We start from the raw sequence: 20061 nt of genomic DNA, 5'->3' as shown, positions 1-20061 counted from the left end.
GGCCTGGTACATTGGACCAGCATTAGACATGTTAAAATAAAAATATTTTTCATTGTGTTTTAGGACTGTCTATTTAACAGCTTGAAAATAATAAGCGTTTTGAAGATCATTTGGAACAATGGAATTTGCATTGGTAAGTTTGATTCCATTGTATGTCATAACTCTTGCAGTTGAGGTTAATCTGTTCTCTAGAATAGATAACACCAGTTGTCTGATGACCTATTTTAGCCTCCTCCTTTGACTTTTCGACTTTGAAGTTGCATATAACTGCAACCTGTAGGAAACGTAATGGTGCTGTTAATTATATTGCTGACTTATGTAACGAAATACTCCAGTAGTTGGCTCTATGGGCAATAGAATTTTAATTAATTAATTTAATAGCCATACCCATGTTAACTCAAAGTAATGTATAAAATCATGTTTCAGTCATGTTTCAATTTATGTACTTTTTTTTTTTTTTTTTTTTTAAATCAAAGAAAAATTCCTTCCAGTCAAACTTTCTTCCTCGTGTCTCTTGTGCAGGTTCACCCCGCTCTCAAAGCCTTCATGTGTGGCTCTCTTAGTGGGACGTGCTCCACGCTGCTGTTCCAGCCCCTGGACCTGGTGAAGACTCGCCTGCAGACCCTACAGAGTGGTGTGTCAGGGTCAGTCTGCATGTCCTCTCTCTTCACACAACAGATACTGTCCACACTGGGGTCAATGTGGGCCCAGCGACTCAAATCACTCAAATGTCAGTGTCAATGAGACATATTCAAATTGGTGTAGGTTGTAGCTTCATTGACCAACTTTGATTGTGTTTGTCCTGCAGCGCGTCCAAAGTGGGCATGGTGACGATGTTTCTGAACGTTGTGCGCACAGAGAAGCTCCTCGGACTCTGGAAAGGGGTTTCCCCGGTTAGTTTGTTTTACTGGCTTTAACATTATGTACAGGATATTTTAAGTCCAATAGCCAAATAGCCCAAGGCTGACTTAAGTTATTGTTCCTTTAGCCCAGGTGGCTGTGATTTTGGCATAGCAATTAATGATTCTGAAGAAACCATTGTGAATTTATTAAATGTTTTATTATTGCAGTCATTCGTGCGGACCATCCCAGGTGTGGGTATTTACTTCAGTACATACTTCACCCTGAAGCAGCACTTTGTTCAGGAGAAAAGCCCTGGAGCCATGGAAGCCATGCTGCTGGGAGGGGGGGCCCGCACTGTGGCTGGGGTCCTCATGCTGCCTGTTACAGTCATCAAAACACGATTTGAAGTTAGACTCAGTTTCTCTATTAGTACTTGTGATTAAAATAGTGTCTTTGTCTTAGACTGTTGTTATTACTGTGCAGTGTGGCAGGTACAGCTACCACAGTGTATCGGGGGCCCTTCGAAGTGTGTGTCAGGCAGAGGGTCCAGGGGTTCTCTTCTCAGGACTATGGGCCACACTCCTGAGAGACGTCCCCTTCTCTGGGATCTACGTCATGTTCTACAGCCAGACTAAAGCTGCACTTCCCACAGGTGAGCGCTGGTCCTGCTGGCTCCCGAATTTTTTCTGCACCTAAATTACATAAGATAACGCCTTTGACACCTACAATTAGCAAAACATTGAGTTGAATTATTCTGATGCTAATTTTTTATTTTTTTTTTAAACTCTAAAACAAATGCACAATATACATATACAAATATAAGCAAATCAAAACCTTCATCCTTGTACTTGGTCAAGCAAACATGTTGGTGAGTGCACGCTGGCTTAATTTAAATCTGGTCTGTTTCCATTTCAGAACTCAGTCAGTCTGTTTCAGCTCCTCTGTATAACTTCAGCTGTGGTGTTATGGCTGGTGTGTCGGCCTCTCTGATCACTCAGCCTGCAGATGTGGTCAAAACACAAGTGCAAGTCAACCCACAGCTTCGGACAGTACAGGCCATCTCACATATCTATACGGTAACTGACTTTTATCAACTTTTTTTTTTAACCAGTGTCCAAGTGACAGTTAAAATGATAACATTTATTTGTGTTCAGGAACATGGTGTGCAGGGTTTTTTCCGAGGTGCGGTGCCGAGGCTACTCAGGAGGACTATGATGGCGGCAATGGCCTGGACTGTCTATGAACAAATGATGGCAGGGGTTGGACTTAAATCCTGAGGAAGAACTGTCAAGAAATCAGATCAGAAGTCATGGAAGTCATCTGACCAAACATGGTGGTCATGTTAACTTCAAATACCATGAACTCCATTGTAGTTGCATGGAGTGAGGCCTTAGTTTTCTACTTTCTACCGGATCAATGGAAACGTCTTAGAATTGTCCCTAAACATTTATGAACATTTTTAATAATGTGACTCAAATATGTTAATACGTTCTGCTTATTCGACTGAACACTGCACAATGTTTTTCTTTTTCTTTTCTGAAGGAGTCTGACCTGCAGACTTGTGGGTACATTGTGATTCACAAGTATTAAAAACAGGGATTGAATCCCATTGTAACTCAGTTTGGTCCATTTGTGGTAGTGGAAACTCACTCAACAGTGAAATTGCTGTTCGGTTAAAAGCACATTTGACATTGCACTTTAACTCTTAGACTTTTTATCAGACTATCCTTTAACATTGACTCATTGTCAATGTATTTGTTTTTACTTTTTACTTTTTCCCCCTCTAATGTTGAAATTATTATTTGTATTATTTTTTGTATTTAAATAAAAAATACTAACACTTGTGCTCGTTCAATGTTTTTGTGTAACCATAAATGATTGAACCAGGAGGTTATCTTTACCGGGTATGTAGAGCCTGACCCAAGGGCCTGTAGTGGTCTAGTGGTCATTCATACACTGTGACCCAGGCCTAGAACAACATGACAGAATTGAGAGCAATGGATTGGATTTATGCTGATTGGGAAAGAGTGCAGGAAGAAACTCCATTCAGATAAGAAGACAAGACGGCCCATAAAAACATGAGAGGCAGGTTATGGAATTGGAGAACAGGGATCCACCATCATCAATTGCTGACCTGGGTGGATGTTAAAATTAAAAAAGTAGTAGTTATTTGATACATTTTCTTTGTAGAAGGGTATAGAGATCAGATGAAGGTGGATAATACCACACCAGAAACGTAGCTTTTCACGTCAGTAAGATTTTTGTTTTAATGTTCTTTAATAAAGCAAGGCAAGGCAAGCTTATTTGTAGAGCACATTTCATACACAAGGCAATTCAAAGTGCTTCACACAGCAGGAAAAATGCATTCAAATCACAAAGAAATTACAGAAACAGAAATACAATAAAATTAACTAAATTAAAAATTATCAATCCAACTGAATTTCCAAACTTATAAAATCACAAACAAAAGAGAAGAGTGCAAAGAAAAAAATGTTTCAGTCATATGCGCAGCTAAACAAAACTGTTTTTAGCTTAGATTTGAACATTGTCAGAGTAGAAGCCTGTCTCACATCTTCAGGAAGACTGTTCCAGGTTTTAGCTGCATAAAACTGAAATGCAGATTCCCCATGTTTAGTCCTGACTCTGGCACCAGCAGGAGGCCGGTCCCTGAGGTCCTCAGAGTCCGAGATGGTTCATATGGCACTAACATGTCTGAGATGTACTTTGGTGCTAGGCCATGGAGAGACTTGTACACAAGCAGAGCTGCTTTAAAGTCTATTCTCTGAGCCACAGGGGCCAGTGCAGAGACCTGAGAACAGGACTAATGTGATCATACTTCCTGGTTCTAGTCAGGACCCGAGCAGCAGCGTTCTGGATGTACTGCAGCTGTTTTACAGCTCGTTTGGAGAGGCCAGTGAGCAGGCCGTTACAGTAGTCTAATCTACTGGAGACAAACGCATGGATAAGTCTCTCTAAATCTGGTTTTGACACTATATTTTTGATTTTGGCAATGTTTTTTAGAGCCTTATAAGCCATATAAGCCTACTTTTATGCACTCATATACTCCTATGTATTATTACAACTATGTTATATGCTTGTTTAGTGAATTTAATTGTGCAAATCTTATATAAACTTATTTTATTTGGAATTTAAGTGAATTCAACACATGGATCATTGCGTAATCCAAAACAATAGGGTATTAATCAGAAGAAAAATGCACCCCATGCGATACATTTGACATTCATTCGCAACTTTCTTTTCCCTGAAATCTGCTAAACATGTCAACATGTAAACATTGCCTAATACCCTAAAATATATTAAAACAATACAAAACAAAATCAATCATCGTGAAATGACCAAATGAATAACCACAGCCCTCCTCCTATATTTATTTCAAAACAAACTTGCCTTGACATTTGGGAGGATGTTGTAACGTCTGGTGTCCTGAACATTTTATCTTTGGTAAATATCATTGCAACACAGGATGGTATTTCACCGAGAACTCAGTGTCTGGGGATTTCCTTAATATGGTCTTTCCATCTTCTGTGTCTTAATATGGGATAACCGTCCGTCCCACGAGCCGACCGCTAGTGACCTGTCCTCTGGTTACATTCACATACAGTCACATGCGGTCCAAAACTCCCCTTGGTGGAGAATAGTAGTACTATATTTACTGCAACCAATGAATGTGGAACGTCAGAAAAGAATATTGATTAAAAACGTTGTTGATTTATTACTGCATTTATTGGACATTAATTTGAATTTGATTTTTTATTAGCGTGCACTATTATTATATGTCACAGAAATTAATCTCTATATACAATACGTTTCAATTCCGCAAGTGGCAGCAAACTGTTGTAATTGTTTCCAGTCTGCTAGTTTAAAAGAAGAAGAAAAACGCATTATCATTGACCAATCAGGGTCTCGGAAAAAATGGTATAAATCCTACGTAATTTCCGCCGAGCGCTCTCTTTTTCACCGTCTGGTCAGATTTCCATACGGCGTTGTTTCGTGGTGAGTTTAAAACGCCTTTATTTGCCCGTCAACGTCTTCAGTGCGACGAGTTATGTCTCATTCAATCAGACACACATTTAACCACACAATATGCCACTTCACGTTCGTCGTTTGGTGTCATTTTTATGGACAGTTGTTGACATAAATATCTTGGCTATTTTAGAGCTAACATGCTAACCGGAGACACGCGGGCAGTGGAGTACTTTATCTCGGCGTGGCCTAGAAGAAGTTTTGGACATGAACATAATATCACGTTGTCTCGAAAGTATTAAACCTAATTATTAGCACTGCCTAAGTAATCTATTGATAGAAAATACGGCAAGGATTGCGTCCAGGTACAAGCACGTTTCTTGACGAAGTGGTCTAAAACGCGCGTCTTGTTTGTTTTTTGCAGCTCTCCCATTAACTCGTTGCTCAAGGGAAAGCGGTCACGATGTCCGGAGGTCTGGATGTCCTTCAAATGAAGGAGGAGGATGTGTTGAAGTTCCTGGCTGCAGGGACCCATTTGGGAGGAACAAACCTTGACTTCCAAATGGACCAGTACGTCTACAAAAGAAAAAGTGACGGTAAGTGGGCAGAGTTAGGCACTGAGTTGATGCGAACTGTGGCTAATGGTGTAAATGGGATCTTACAGGTGTATACATCATTAACCTGAAGAAGACCTGGGAGAAGCTTCTGCTTGCCGCCAGAGCCATTGTTGCCATTGAGAACCCAGCGGATGTGTGTGTCATCTCCTCTAGGAACACTGGACAGGTAGGCCCACATACAGGCTTGAATGCACTCTGTTAAAGCCGGACATCACTGTTGATGTTCTGGTGTCGGAAGTGTGCTAAAGTGAACTGGCTGAGTGTTTACGAACACCATGAGGGCTTCTGTCCCGTGAATGGTGCTGTATAATTCTAAGCCACAACTTCACCAAACTTAAAATTTAAGACTAAAACAAGATATTTTTGTAGAGGGCTGTGCTGAAATTTGCCTCTTGCACCGGTGCAACCACATTCCATGGTCGCTTCACCCCAGGAACCTTCACCAATCAGATCCAGGCTGCCTTCAGGGAGCCACGTCTGCTGATTGTGACTGACCCTCGTGCTGACCACCAGCCCCTCACTGAAGCCTCTTATGTGAACATCCCCACCATTGCTCTGTGCAACACTGATTCTCCCCTGGGATATGTTGACATTGCAATTCCCTGCAACAACAAGGTGAACATTTAAACATTCTCAAACTGGTGCACACGGCATGAACCTGCACAGTCCTGTCTGTGCAGGTGCAAAATGTGTGCTATAAAAATGCCACACTTTGGTCTGCCCTTCTTTCATGTGAAATGAGGGGTTAAATGTTGTGGCTACATGTATACTTGTACACAACCTTCGTAACTGACCGTCCTTGTCTGTGGTTATAGGGCCACCACTCTGTTGGTCTGATGTGGTGGATGCTGGCTAGAGAGGTCCTGAGGATGAGGGGTACAATCTCCAGAGAGCACCCATGGGAAGTCATGCCAGATCTGTACTTCTACAGGGATCCTGAAGAGGTAAAAAGGAAACTACAGTGTGTGTGTGTGTGTCATCATTTTGAAGCCCAACTTGAACCTGGCTCCCTCATTTTCAGATTGAGAAGGAGGAACAGGCTGCAGCTGAGAAGGCTGTTGGTAAGGAGGAGTTCCAGGGTGAATGGAGTGCTCCTCCAGCTGAGTTTGCCCAGCCTGAAGTAGCTGACTGGTCTGAGGGTGTGGCTGTGCCATCTGTGCCCATTCAACAGTTCCCTGCTGGTAAGTTCTATTAAAATGTTTAGTGTGTACATTAGTCAGGCTTAAATTAAATTCTCACAGCTACTACAGCTGCTGCGGCTGCTGCTGCGGGTACTCCTGCTGCTCCTGCTCCACCTGTCAAAACTGGGGAAGTGTTTGCTGGTAAGTACTCTTTATTGTATTAACTGACTTAAGTTATGGCTTTCATAACATGATACTGATTACCTGCTCTTACAGAGGATTGGAGCACCCAGCCTGCGACCGAGGACTGGTCCACTGCCCCCACTGCCCAGGCATCTGACTGGGGTGGCGCCACTTCTGACTGGTCTTAAATTGACAATAAAGTGTTGTACACACTGACTTGGTTCTGGGTATTTTTGTGCTTACTTAAATGCATTTAAATTCTTTGTATAAGCTGTCTAGAAACTATTAGGCTAAGCTAAAAAAAAGTAAACTATATTGATAATGTGAGCCTTAAATATTCATAAAGCATGTGAGAATGTGGACCATAAGTCTGGAAGACTAAAGTAATAAAGGTAGTTGTTCTGACTTCATAAATGAAGTGGCCTGAGGGTATGTACCTCAGGGCACGATGTGTAGCAGAGACCTCCCGCCTGTAATGAAGGACCCTCTGCTAGGTTCGCGCGTGCGGGTCAAGTGGGCGTGTCCCTGCGCTGCTATTGGGCAAAGACGGTTCCCTTTCCTCCTCGCCTTCCGCTTTTCATACGCGCACTCGCCTCTGAATAATAATAATGATCAAGATGGCTACTACACAATCTTCCTTGCGGTAGCTGCCCAAATTAATGGAAGCACTACAGGGAGCTAATTTGAACTGCTCAAGTCTCGCGTAGGCGGCGGGCCGAGTCAGACTAGATGGATTAACCGGGGCTGCGGAGATTGAAAAGTCATTGTGTTGCATGTAGCACTCATTCTGGGGGAAGCTAGCTAACAGAGCAACGAGCTAGTTGTACTTGTCGACCACCTCGGGTTTAGCTTCCAGAGGACCGTGGCGCTGCCCGCGTTTTGGCCTGTAGCTGGTCTGAAAGTGTCCGATGGCAGAGCCGAGGAAAGTGCCCTTTGTCACGATCTCTTCCTTCAGCGCCGTGCCGCCGCCACCGGCCCCGGAGCCCGGCAAGAAGCGCCGCCGCGAAGATGACGGCGAGGACATCTCTTTGGGGAAAGATGGAGGTGGAAGTCCCGCGGGCGAAGGGGCAGGAGGCGGCGGGGCTCATTTTGGGAGCACTAAAGGAGACGAGACCGGCGAGAGCAAGCCCACCCTGCGGCTCAGCCTTTCCCTGAACGAGCCAAGTGACCGGGGCTCCGTGGAGTTCAACTACACCGAGCTGAGCCACTCCACTCACACTCAGGTTTGTCCGAACACAGCCCCATGATGTGGGCAGGAGGGGCCCAATCTGGAGCCGCACACTGAAGGCTGACTGTGGTGATAAGGGAAGCTAATGCTGAGCTCAAATGTGCTCCTTTAGGCGTGCTAGATTCATGTACCAATACTAATGTAAATACTGTGTTCAAAAGTTTGTTGCAGCTTTTAACACTCGGGATTCTGCGAAGCATAAACAAACTTAAGTCATTTACTTTCAAACATGATGGTTTCTTTACGTCTTTCACTACGTTTTTACAGCATAGACCTAGTTACTGCTTTGTGAAATCATAATATTGTTGATTTCGAAGTTATTCTAAATTAACCTTTTGTTGATGAATGAAGTTTAGTATTATTTACTCCCGAGTGTTTTTGAGTGCCATCAATGGACTTGATTTTACTCGAGTTAAAGTAACGTTAATGGCATGGGTCTAGAGTATAAAAACTAAATTCTGTAATGTATACATTGTCTCCAATATGTGATACAGTTTAATCACATTGGATGAGTTTGCAATTAGTTAAAGCATGGAGTTAAAATGTATTGTTGTGTCCAATGTGTCTAATTTGCAGGTAAAGACTGTTTGCTCAACGGCCCCCAAAGTACTGACGCCTGCTCTCGACCCCAGTGACCCCTTTGCTGATGATGACAAGGAAAGACATGAAGTGGAGGAGCTGGCCAAGAAGTTTGAGAGCAAATATGCAAGTTATACTCTTCTTTTATAAATGTATTTTGTCTACATGTCTGAGGTTTTATAGTTTAGCTGAATGTCTTGTCTGTGCAGGGAAACGGTGGAGCAAAAAAGAAGAAAAAAGACCGCATGCAAGATCTTATAGATATTGGTTTTGGCTACGACGAGACTGACCCATTCATTGACAATTCTGAAGCTGTGAGTACTGTATTTTGTTTGTATAGACACTTGTATTTTCCCAATTGTATTCCTTTAAACAAAGGGAAAGGCATTAATTCATTATTGTTCATGGTTGTTCTCTTCTCTATGTGGTCAGTATGATGAACTGGTCCCTGCCTCCCTCACCACTAAACACGGAGGCTTCTACATCAACACAGGAACACTGCAGTTCAGGCCTGCCTCTGACACGGAGGGAGAGGACACAAACACAACCGAAAACCACTTAAAGGTAAAGGCTTTTTCTACTGTCTGTGTGTGTGGCTATTTCTTTTTTTTAATCATCATTAAAAGTTTGAAAGTTATTTCTTCAAACTTTTCAAGACCCTTAAAAATGCTTTGTATGAACTAACTTCTGATCTAAAGGCTAATGTTTTAAGTCATCATAACAACAAATAAACCCATTTGAATGTACAGGGTAGAGTGCAGTAGTTTCTCTATCTTTTGTAATTGAAAAGCAAACAATTGTCTAGCCTCAACCTTGTATTTGTGTTTTGCAGAAAGTATAATTCATGGATGTAATACATCTATTGCCTTTCTTTTAGCCAATTTTGCAAGTAACTACTACCAAATAAACATAACTTAAAATACATTTGTAAATTCCTTTAATCGTCCTCTGATATCACTCACAAGTTTATCTCAATTTGTGAAGTTGATCTCAATTTCCTCAGTGAAATTGCCTTGTGTTCCACTTTGCCTTCGCCTCCAGTTGCTTCAATTCCAGTTTGTAACGTAAATGACTTTTGTGTTCTCATTATTTCCAATGTCTCTTGTAGTTTGTACAAGTAAAGTGTTCGTGTGTGGACCTCGCAAAGGCTCAACACATTAAACCTTTCAACTTCCAAGATGAACAAAGTTTTTTTGAGAATATTGAATAGTTCAACACATGAATTAGTTAACTATGTTCTGTATTCACAGTTTTCTTTTTTTTGTGTGTGTGTGCAGAAAGTGAAAGATGGAGAAGAACGGGTAATTAAAAAACGCAGAAAGAAGCAGGACGGTGGTATCCTGGAAGAGAAGAAACCTAAGAAGAATAAAGTACCAAAGTCAGGGTGAGACGCCAATGATTCTTAGTACAATATTTTGATTAACTTGAAATATAAAATTCACAAGATATCATTGCGCTGTGAAAAAAGGACGCACGCCTTTGTAAACTGTGAAAGACACCTGTACTTCCTGTGTGGTTGTTTTATCTGATCCACAACAGTTTATACTCTATTTAAATGCGTTTTGTTATACCCCTTTTAAATACCAAACCATTCCCTTTTAAGTAATGTGAGAAGCATGACAATTGTGTTTATGTCCTCTTTTTGTAGAGTGTCAGCTCTGAATGCTCACCGCCCGGAGAAGAAGAAGAGGAAGAAGTTGATGAAGGACTCTCTGAATTTGGCTAACATGCTGCGGCGCTTCAACAGGGAGAAGGAGGAGATGCGCAAGAAAAACATTGCTGGAGGCCTACTGCAGAGGGCTAACCCCAAACTGCCTAACCCTAAACTGCCCCCTACCACCAGCTCACTGCTCTCCGGTCAAATCAAACCCCCCGGAAACAATGACTGCAACATGGCCGACCTGACCACAGACCCTGTGGTGATATCACTGCTCGGGGCGGCCAACAACGACATCCTCCAGGACATGATGGGGGACCTGGATTTCGGGATGCTGGACTCCCCTCACAGTCCGGGGCAGGGCGAAAATGGCTCCTTTGGGCCGGGGCACAAGGGCAGAGTGTCTCAGGGCAGCACATTGACCCCGCCTCTGCCCGGTGGACTGCCTGCGCCGCTCGCAAAACGCATAGAGGACCTGAGAACGGTACAGATCACTTTATTTGATATCTTCTGGTTTAAAGTCATGTTTACATAAAGACTTGCACACAATTATTATTTGACTATTCTGAACTAAAAAGTCTGTTAAACTACTTTGTACAGTTAAGAAGTTGAATTTAAGTTATTATTTAGTAATAGTTTAGATCAGGGGTGCCCAGTACGTTGATTGCCTTCTATCATTTTTTTTTTTGATCAACCTTCTATCATTTAGCGTAGTTGTGTTCAGTATATTTCATTTTCAAAATGCTCAGCTGTATTAAATTTCTAGTAGTTACATAGCAGATTTTCTCTCTCCTTTTTATATTGCATATGATAAACAATATTAGGCTATTAATGAAAGCCTACATTGTGTTTCTATAGCCTAATTATGGTTAAACAAAAATAAAAAACCTTTTTAATACTGACAATAAAAATAATACTAAATTATACAATAATTTAGATCTATAGGTGGATCTTCGGGCTTGTCGAATATAAAAGTAGCTCGTGAGCCAAAAATGTGTAGGCACCCCTGGTCTAGATGGACCAAAGTTACTTGCAACAAGCTGTACAAACTTGTTTATATTTGTATATTATTTGAGAGAAATTGCATACTTAAACTTTAATACACATTCATTTTAAAGACCCTTTAAAGGAGGCAGTCCCAAAGTATTACTTGTTACCAGAAAAAATAGGAATGAGGAGCACTGCGTGGGTACTTGAATGTCCAGAAAACAGTTAAGTTAAAGCTCAATTATTACTCGTTACCAGTGGTAGGAATGAATGAATCCAAAAGTTACACCACACTCACTCTCACACTCATGGCACAAATAATGCACATTCAGAACAGTTTTTTTTGCTGTCACAGGCCTCCAGACAGTTTGATGACGAGGGTCGGAAGAAGTTTTTCACCTTGGACATGAACAACATCTTGTTAGAGTAAGTTGAGACTGGCATTTGTGGAGCAGATACAGAGAGTTGAACTCATGCTCCTTCACTTTTGTTTGCCCAGTATTGAGCTGCAGGTCCAGGAGCAGCCCTCAGAGGTGCGCTCGGCTGTCTACTCCCACCTCGAGGCCTTTGTGCCTTGTAACAAAGAAGCCCTGCTCAAACGACTCAAGAAACTCAGCCTCAACATTCAAGTGAGTAAAGAAGCTCTTCATTTTCTTTGGCAGGTAACAGTTGCACCTCCCTGGATTTGTTCCAGTGCAAACTTGCACAGGTTTGATCTTTTCAAAAAGTGTACTTTCAGTTAAACACTGTGCACTAAATCTCTGTATAATACATCTTCACAGCTGTATCACAATCTCAAAGAAAGGATGGCTGTCCCTGATGGGCTGGCTATGGGGTTTTGATAAAGGCTGGTTCAGGGCACAGCTGTTTATGCAAGATTAAAGATGCACTGTGTAACATATCTCTTTGTTCTTATGTTAAATTTGCCTATCTGGCATTTATTTAATCAAGTTAATTGCTTAGAAATACCGCGAAAAACATGCGTTCTTGTTGGTAGCAGGATAGTTTCTCCACAGATCTCTATGGAGATGGATACCTTTTATGAAACATTCTAGGCAAAGCAATAACATCTCCATGGAAACAAACGGGACAGGCCCTCCATCAGAAAAGTTATAGTGCTCCTTTAATTCAAGGAATGTCTATTTTCAGTATGGAACAAAATAAATATGATTTACCTGTAAGTGAGTGAGTCTAAACAGTGCTCACTTCAGGGGTGGAGTTGTGCACACGCATTCTTCTCTGTATGCCCTATTTTCTATATTTATCAGTCTATGCTGTGTCCGAGTGTGTCCTGAGCGCTGTCTCTTGTTTCACAGGACGACCGGCTCCGAACGCCTCTCCTCAAACTCAAACTTGCCGTGTGCAGCGTGATGCCAGAGCAGATCGCACGTTACAACATGGACTGCATCGCCAAAGTGGCAAAGTAAGGACCCACTTAAAGTGTCTGACTGGAACATGCAAACCGCAGTTAGTAATAATAATGGTTTGTCCACCTTCTAGTCTTTGATACAGAATTAGACATTACAGTTTACAGTTTGCAATTTACATTTAGTGTTGGCATTACGTGCAAAGTTGTTTATTTTATTTGTATATCGGCCAGTCCAAATTCTACACAACCAAACCTGTGTAAATAATTAGATTGATTCACCATTGAAGCACAGCTTTTGAAATGGCTAGGGATATTTTGCGGCATTCATTAACCAATAATTCTTTTCTACTCTTTCCAGGCAACAGGAGGAGGGGGAAAGAAATGGCTCTGATGATGATGATGAGGAGAAACCTGGGAAACGGGTTATGGGTCCACGCAAAAAGTTTGTGTGGGACGATAAGCTCAGGTCCAGTTTTCAAGATCATACTAAAGATTCATTCTGAACATGCTTTAAAGTGGTTTTAACAGCTTGTGTGTTGTTCTCCAGGACGTTGCTGTGTAACCTGGTGCGGATCAAACTGAACTGTTACGAAATCGAGGGGAAGAACACTGTGTCTTTGGAGGACTACCTCAAGGGCTTCATGGAGAGTGAGGTTAAGCCTCTGTGGCCCAAAGGCTGGATGCAGGCCAGGTGGATATACAACCTTTAACAAGGGTTAACTTTAGCAGTGTTTTTAACTGAATGTTTTTTACAGGATGCTGTTTAAAGAAAGTACTATGGTGCACGGTTATCTCACTGGCTATGCGTAAGTTCGTACTTATATTTTCTAACCATTCTGTTTTCCCCACAGTAGGGAGCTAATCTTCCGCTATAAAAAACAAACTGTATTTTTCTTCTCCTCAGGGCAAAGAAAAAGGTAGTGTCTACTCCCAAAGCCAAGCCTAAGGTTGGTCTCCTCCCCTGTGGATGTTCATTAGCAACCAATGTTGTAGAGATGTAAATGCCCCTCTAATGACTGAAAGGGAGACCGCAAACAACAGATTTTATACTTTTAAATTTGACATGTACTTGTCATTCTGTGTATTTTACCACTTCTCGTGGTTAAGTAAGGAATACTTTATTGTTCATTATAAGGGAGATCTGTCTTGGGCATGTGACTCTCACTGCACTGTACACACCAGCATAAAAGACCCCCGTCCCGACCCCCATAATGATAACGGTTGGCTTTCGTGACCCTCCAAACACTAAAAATTACCCACAAAGTGATAAAGGAGCCTCATTTCTGTTGATTTATTTACTTTTCGGGACATAGGCCTAGATTAATGGATTTGGTAGGCCATCAAACGGGAATCTACATTTATCACTGCATATGAAGGGTGTCAAGGCTTATATAAAACGGTTGCATCCATTTTCAATGGTCTCCACATCATTTGGGGCAGCCATGACTCTTTGCTTGTCTTTGCTCCATGATCACTCGTGAAGCTAAGCGCACGCATAATCAAGTCTCAGTCTCTTCATGCATTTTTTTACCTATCAAACGACAAAGTTATTATAGTAATGATCATGACAGTAGGGTAGGGAAGAACAAAAGAAAAGAAAAAAAGGGTTGATGCCCGCTGGTAGTAGGTGAGCGGCGAGCTGAGAGCGGGGCGCGCCACAAGCACGCACCTCAAAGGCGTCCTGCACCACCTGGGGTTGTGCCAACACGGCCTATTTGTGGAGCTTATGCATGTGCATATCTTTTTTTGAATTCTGTTATGTTATTCCAGGAATCTGCAATATGGACACAGAGGGCGACGCCCTCAACTGGCCCTTCCGCATTACCGATTGCCAAGAGACGGCCACAGTCGCCCTCGGAGCCCATTTGTCTTGACTCTCTAGGTGACTTGCCGTCCCCTTCTCTTGACTCCATCTCCCAGGCCTTAGCCATCCTGGGTAATGCTGCCAAGGGGCTAGCCCAGGGAGAGAGCCCCCCATCCCCTGAGGCCCCCAAACCCCCCAAACTCCCCACCAGCCTCCACGCCTCCCCTGTCCTCCAGCAGCACAAGAAGAACTCCGTGAGCATCACTCCTAGCAGCACACCTCACTACATTTCTACCTCTACGTCCAGTCTGCTGTCCCGGCCCGCCTCCCTCAGCGCTTCCCCTCAGGGCGCAGTGCGGGGGCCTGGAGTGGACAGCCTGGGGAAAAACTCACCACAACTTCACAGACATTCGGTGCTGAACACTCACAGACCTATGAGTGTGGGAGTGGCCAAAGCTAACATGTTGTCATCAGCCACACCCCCCAAACCTCGCCCTCCGGCCACATCCTCCCCACTTATGGCGCCCTTGAGCCTTATGAAGGGCAGCAGCTCTAAAGACACTCTCCTCCTCTCGTCCCCGCAGTCCCGTCCACACATGCTCCAGTCGACCCCTCCACACCTTACGCCAAAACCATATACCCCTTCTCGACTCCCCCAAACGGCGCCCCCCTCGTCTCAGCCACAGTCCAACTTCATCACACCCATGCACGCCACCCTTACCAAACCTACCCACAGTAACATCGCACCCATCATCAAATTGTCCCCGCGAGCTCCCAGCCCAGCGGTGAGTGCGTCTTCCTCGCCTGCCCTCTCGCAGCCTCCCAGGTCTCAGGCAACACCCATCATACACCAGTACTCCCCCAAAAGCCCAGCCTCCTTCCGCCCACAGTTCTCAGGTTCTCCCGGAGCAGCAGGCAAACTGGGCCCAGGCATTTTTTCCGTCCCGGGACAGAAGACCCCCAGCAGCACCACGTCCTGCCTTATCAACAGCTCACCTGTGAACAAACACACCGTGGCCTCCATCACAGCAGTCTCAGCCAGTCAGAGGCAGAGGCTCGGGCCAGGGACACCTCAAGGAGCTAAGGTCTCATCCACACCCTTATCCACCACCTCACCTCAAATAACACAGGTTTGTAACACACAGTTGGCAATAGAATTAACTAGAAAACTATATATGCATATATATATATACTACTTTTTGAAGCCCAAATTGGCATATAAAATAATATATTGGATTTAATACTAAATGTTCATTTGAAGTTTAAGTTAGAAGTGGCCTATCTTAAAATCCAGTGCCACTGTGTCTTCATAAAATGTACCAAAACTTGTAATGGTAACTTGATTCATTGCTGTATGTCGCACCTTAATGCCAAAGCAAATTCCTTGTTCTTAAATTCTGTTAACTGACAATGGCAATAAAGCCCTTTCTGATTCTCATGTTTCTACAATGAAATCTATTCTTCCTGTTTGCAGGTTTCTACATCAGGTAGCAGCTCTCTGCTGGGCTCGTCCCCCACTCTGCCTTTGGGCTTTGGGATGCTGGGGGGTCTGGTGCCCGTTTCTCTCCCCTTCCAGTTCCCTTCTCTGCTCAACCTCAACTCTGTGGGGACAGCCGGCTCCAGTACCACAGCCAGTGGCTCCACAGCCAGTAGCAACACCCCTTTTTCTACACTGACACAGAGTAAGTGTCCATCTTCAGTTAAAGTTTCCATATTGCCTACTACATACTTAGCAGTGAGTAAGTGTAGAAATCACATTCATGGAGCACTTCTGACCCCATATTCCACACACAATGACACGCATGCACGCTAATGAACTAATACATATGTAGTAAAAAGACAGACGGCTAATCGGGCAAGAATGAACCCCTAATGCTCGATTAGCTGTCTGTCTTGTAATACACAATTGCACCACCAGACGGCGCCAATGTGGTGTAAATGAGTTTCAGCGACCCTAAAAAAGAAGTCGCTGAAACTCTAAAATGCAGGATTTTTCACATAAAGACTGGGCAAACCTAAGTGACACAGCAGTAATTAATATTCATTTTACATGTTAGTTTACTTAACTTGGATTTCTCGTTGGTGGAGAAAACTGACCGCTTTTTGCCTTAGATGGTAAACTATGTGAGTGTTAGTGACTCACATTGCCCTCTGGACTAATTATGACACAGGTTATCCGACTATTGCCCGGGATACAACTATCAGTTTAAGAAAATGTAAAACGTGTATCCCTAATATGTAGTTTTAATAACAGAAATGACCGTGGCAAGCTGCATCGACGCATTTCTCAGTTAACTTAATTTAGAAACGACAAGGGCATTTGGAGGGAGATAGCTGGGCTCCACTGTGAACAGGATTCGGACAACAGTGATCAGCATATTTAAAACACATATTAAGATTATGTAATTCAGAATTCTATTCAGAGATCCTTAATTATTGGACAAATGCCAACAAAGGTCTTGGCAGAAGTACCCAATATCAGAGTGTAACCATAGGTGGGTGCACCAAGCGCTAGGACAGGCAGTGGACCCTGATAAAATATACTCTGGCTTAACACTTTGTTCTGTTGTTTGTAATAGCACAAATACATTTGAGCTGAGCAGTAAAGTGATCTGTGTTATCCTGTTATGTGTAGTTTTTGTCATGTCTTCTGTTTTCGTAATTGTGACCTCCTGTATTGATGTCCATTTTGTTTGCCTATTTCCCTTCCGTTTCCTTCTAAATGCCTGTGTGCCCTCCTGTCCCATCTCCTTAGATGTGTTTAAGAGTCTCCAATCAGGCTCTCAGACCGCTCTGCCTCCTCACTTGCAGCTTGCTTTCTCAGGTAACTTCTTCCCCTGTCTGCCCCTGTCCTGGTCCCCTCTGCTTGTGTTGTCAATGTGTTGTTTTCAAGGCTTCACTGGTGGTGAGATGTATCCATTTGTTGGTTAGGGTTAGTTGAGTTCTGCTCAAGTTCTCAAATTCTGCACTGCAAATCAAAGTCAAGCTGAGTCATTGTGTAAAATCTCAATGACTTTGCAGAGTCACATGTCCAGCCAATTCGGTGAGTTGTTTTGGACTTTGTTTTGGACTGTGAATTCTCATAGCTTTAACTAAACCATCAACTGTTGGATATACTCTTGTCAAGTCAGAGGGATATAGTGAAGTCCCAGCCATCATGGCCACATTACTCCGGTTCAAACATGATTTTTAAACCAGGAATATTTTCTCTGAACTACCATTGATGATTTTGCAGATGTCGCTCAAAGCCAAGCAGATGTGAAGAGGAAGACGTTATGACACAACAGGATCGAACCTGATTCAGGAAACTTTGACCCAAAGAACAGGAAACACTCCTAAGATCAGCAACACCACAATTAAATGTCACAATTTGTTCAATTTAAGGACTATTGATTTGAGATCTGCTAAATAAAATGACAAGTACACTTCTGTTAATGTTTACAAGACCTTTTAACACTGTGGACAGTGGCGTGGAATGGCTGAAAGTTCAGGTGTGGGGTTTGCCTGAATGTCTTCTATTATGGTTGGAAGTGTGCCTTTGTGTGTGTGGGTGTGTAACCTTTGATGCATTGTCAGTGTGTCTACTTGGTGCTGTTTTTTAAATCATGTAATTATTACTGATACCTGTAAAAATACCTGTAAAGTGCAAATTTGTTGAATTTGAACTTTTTTAAAGAGCTGTACACTTTCTTGAATTTGAATTCTAAAATGAATTCATAGTTGTATAGAACTTTTAATTAAAATTCTGTTTAATAGTTTCAAGGGTTTTGTTTATGAATGTACATATTTACCGGTAGTTTATTTGGTCTATATCTAATTGCATACAAAACCAGAGGGTTTAAGTTAGTAGATTTAGAAATTAAGTTTTATACATACTTTCAGTCCCAAAATGCAGTGTAGAAAGTGCCCACTTAAACCCCCAACCCAAAATGTAGAAACTTGACAAATTTGTCTAACTTCATAAGAAGCCAACGTTGAGCCAACTGCTTCCTGAACACAATTGAAAGGTCAAAAAGGCTTTGCATTACAGAAGACTCAGCGTAAAAGAGCAGTGTGGGTTTAATTTAAATGAGTAGGGAAATAAACCAAGACCAAACTAACCCAGACAATTCAACATAACATCTTTGACACAAGAAAATAATGTAGTCCAAGACAATTTTCCCATTTGTGACAACCAAGTAAATCTGGACAAAACGTTACAAAAAATCTAATCAGTTTACAAAAACTATGTAAAGTTGTGGTTGTACGGATAGTACAGAAGGCCAAGATGGGCTCCAGGCAGTCTTCCTCAAACACTTCTCCAGCAGAAGTTCACTTTACAAGAGGTCGTGTCTTGTCGTCGTCGCCACACTGGTGCGCTTTGTACTTTTTCACCTCAGCCATGTACTTTGACCAAGCATCGCTCTTGCCTGGCTCCTTCTGCAGAGGACAAAACCATGGCGCTTTAAGATGATTCACCCCAGGGATGACAAAAAAACAAACAAACCACTTACTTCTGAGTCCTGTTTCTGCTTCTTTGCGACCACGCCGGTCTTTAGGAACACACCACCTCTGCGCTTCCCCACCTGGGTTAAGGCATAGAAGACTGACACCGTTATACGAGGCCTTGCAGATGGATTGCCAATGAAGGAGACTACACCAGAGCAGAAGTTCTATATTCAGTCTTCTGCCACCACCAAAGTAAAAAGTACAGGGTTCAGCCTAACCCATCTACATTTAGTTTAATACATGTACATTATTCTATAAAAGGTGTCCAAACTGTGGCCCAGGGCCAAATGCAGCCCTAAGACCAGTTTTTGTTGGCACTCAGACCTACTGAATTGCACCTTTTACTGCGAATATCTGACACTAACCTCCATAACGTGTACATTGTGCTAAAGAGCTAAAATGTGTATTCCAAGCCTGAGAGTGGCCCTGTCAAAAGCTATGTCAAACACAACCATAAATGATTATAGTATTGACCCTCGACCTGTGGCCCGCTGCTGGGAATGTTTCAAGCCCTCACTGAGAAAAAGTTTGGACACCCCTGTATTAAAGTTTATACAGTTATGATGACTAGTCAAAAATGCTTGCCCATACAAATAGTGGCTGCTTTTTGAAAAGGCACTAGACTATGATCTTACAACTGCTAAACCCCTTACAAAAGTGGTCACAGCCGATGGCTTCTTGTCCTCTGGCGCATGTTCGGTACTTGTCCCGACTCCACTTGGTTGTGCTTCTTTTTTTCGCTTCTCCTCGTCCATCTTCTTTTTGAACATCTCCATAAAACTGCCGTCGTTTGCGAACGCATTAGCCCCGGAGGAGGAGGCAGGAGTGGGGCTGGAGGAGGGCGTAGGGCTGCCGCAGCTCGAGTCACTGCCGCTGTCGCTCCTTCCACACCGCTCGTGAAGGTGTTGGGGATCCATGTTTAATAATAGAGTTAATGATCGGAGAATACAAAAATAGTGTTCCTTCGTGCGGAGGCAAATGGCCTCGTTTTTACAAAGAGATCAACGTAAGAGGCACCGAGGCTGCAAAGCACCGCCGTAGTAAAAACGGAGCACACTTTCACTCGATTTTATCCAACGCTAACTGTAGATTTCAAATATGGAGCAAAAAACGTCCACCTCGCTCGTGAAAACGCTCTTCCAAGACAAAATAAGCGAGAAAACTACTTTGCTAGCTCCGTTGCTAATTTCGCTAACGCTTC

General features: G+C 42.8%; 4 protein-coding genes across 6 annotated transcripts; 3 read left to right on the top strand and 1 right to left on the bottom strand.

Moving 5' to 3' along the window:
• On the top strand, window positions 1-2582 carry LOC140358584 (mitochondrial glycine transporter A-like). Its single transcript, XM_072443509.1, has 7 exons — window positions 1-133; window positions 523-644; window positions 809-893; window positions 1071-1250; window positions 1327-1495; window positions 1759-1919; window positions 1998-2582. The coding sequence occupies exons 1-7, from the start codon at window positions 119-121 to the stop codon at window positions 2118-2120; spliced, it is 855 nt and encodes a 284-aa protein (XP_072299610.1). The 5' UTR covers window positions 1-118; the 3' UTR covers window positions 2121-2582.
• A 2189-nt stretch (window positions 2583-4771) lies between these two features.
• rpsa (ribosomal protein SA) lies at window positions 4772-6964 on the top strand. Of its 2 annotated transcripts, none has more exons than XM_072443508.1 (8): window positions 4772-4857; window positions 5252-5423; window positions 5492-5610; window positions 5814-6059; window positions 6260-6388; window positions 6466-6625; window positions 6695-6766; window positions 6842-6964. In XM_072443508.1, exons 2-8 carry the CDS (start codon window positions 5291-5293, stop codon window positions 6934-6936), a joined length of 954 nt encoding a protein of 317 aa, XP_072299609.1. In that variant the 5' UTR covers window positions 4772-4857; window positions 5252-5290; the 3' UTR covers window positions 6937-6964. The 2 variants fall into 2 exon arrangements, with proteins under 2 accessions (XP_072299609.1, XP_072299608.1); XM_072443507.1 differs by having other exon boundaries at window positions 6686-6766.
• A 367-nt stretch (window positions 6965-7331) lies between these two features.
• Window positions 7332-18130, top strand: ubn2b (ubinuclein 2b). 2 transcript variants are annotated; one of them, XM_072443503.1, is made up of 17 exons: window positions 7332-7971; window positions 8553-8681; window positions 8765-8869; window positions 8988-9119; window positions 9833-9939; window positions 10204-10696; window positions 11555-11625; window positions 11699-11828; window positions 12516-12622; window positions 12927-13034; window positions 13116-13259; window positions 13324-13374; window positions 13473-13515; window positions 14339-15502; window positions 15847-16054; window positions 17128-17196; window positions 17608-18130. In XM_072443503.1, exons 1-17 carry the CDS (start codon window positions 7657-7659, stop codon window positions 17649-17651), a joined length of 3420 nt encoding a protein of 1139 aa, XP_072299604.1. In that variant the 5' UTR covers window positions 7332-7656; the 3' UTR covers window positions 17652-18130. The 2 variants fall into 2 exon arrangements, with proteins under 2 accessions (XP_072299604.1, XP_072299605.1); XM_072443504.1 differs by lacking the exon at window positions 17128-17196.
• A 285-nt stretch (window positions 18131-18415) lies between these two features.
• trir (telomerase RNA component interacting RNase) lies at window positions 18416-19893 on the bottom strand. The gene is made up of 3 exons (XM_072443505.1): window positions 19514-19893; window positions 18866-18937; window positions 18416-18791 (listed from the first exon to the last, which is right to left on the bottom strand). Exons 1-3 carry the CDS (start codon window positions 19775-19777, stop codon window positions 18684-18686), a joined length of 444 nt encoding a protein of 147 aa, XP_072299606.1. The 5' UTR covers window positions 19778-19893; the 3' UTR covers window positions 18416-18683.
• Between the last annotated feature and the right edge of the window lie 168 nt (window positions 19894-20061).

Source organism: Eucyclogobius newberryi, unplaced genomic scaffold (genome assembly GCF_026437365.1).
Source record: "Eucyclogobius newberryi isolate DKJ021-1_F unplaced genomic scaffold, fEucNew1.0.hap1 SCAF_13, whole genome shotgun sequence".
Lineage (NCBI taxonomy): Eukaryota > Metazoa > Chordata > Actinopteri > Gobiiformes > Gobiidae > Eucyclogobius > Eucyclogobius newberryi.
The sequence above is the reverse complement of the archived record's forward strand: the minus strand, read 5'-3'. Positions and strand labels throughout refer to the sequence as shown.

Bases quoted from the DNA above. Each gene is read 5' to 3' on its own strand.
- LOC140358584 (XM_072443509.1), top strand. The intron at 645-808 runs GTCAGTCTGCAT...TTTGTCCTGCAG, and splicing joins CTACAGAGTGGTGTGTCAGG to CGCGTCCAAAGTGGGCATGG. The intron at 1,251-1,326 runs GTTAGACTCAGT...ATTACTGTGCAG, and splicing joins TCATCAAAACACGATTTGAA to TGTGGCAGGTACAGCTACCA.
- rpsa (XM_072443507.1), top strand. From the start codon at position 5,291: ATGTCCGGAGGTCTGGATGTCCTTCAAATGAAGGAGGAGGATGTGTTG. The intron at 5,611-5,813 runs GTAGGCCCACAT...ATATTTTTGTAG, and splicing joins CCTCTAGGAACACTGGACAG to AGGGCTGTGCTGAAATTTGC. The intron at 6,389-6,465 runs GTAAAAAGGAAA...CCTCATTTTCAG, and splicing joins TCTACAGGGATCCTGAAGAG to ATTGAGAAGGAGGAACAGGC.
- ubn2b (XM_072443503.1), top strand. From the start codon at position 7,657: ATGGCAGAGCCGAGGAAAGTGCCCTTTGTCACGATCTCTTCCTTCAGC. The intron at 7,972-8,552 runs GTTTGTCCGAAC...TCTAATTTGCAG, and splicing joins GCCACTCCACTCACACTCAG to GTAAAGACTGTTTGCTCAAC. The intron at 11,626-11,698 runs GTAAGTTGAGAC...TTGTTTGCCCAG, and splicing joins ATGAACAACATCTTGTTAGA to TATTGAGCTGCAGGTCCAGG.
- trir (XM_072443505.1), bottom strand. From the start codon at position 19,777: ATGGATCCCCAACACCTTCACGAGCGGTGTGGAAGGAGCGACAGCGGC. The intron at 18,938-19,513 runs GTAAGGGGTTTA...GCCTTAACCCAG, and splicing joins CATCGGCTGTGACCACTTTT to GTGGGGAAGCGCAGAGGTGG. The intron at 18,792-18,865 runs GTAAGTGGTTTG...TGTCCTCTGCAG, and splicing joins AGCAGAAACAGGACTCAGAA to AAGGAGCCAGGCAAGAGCGA.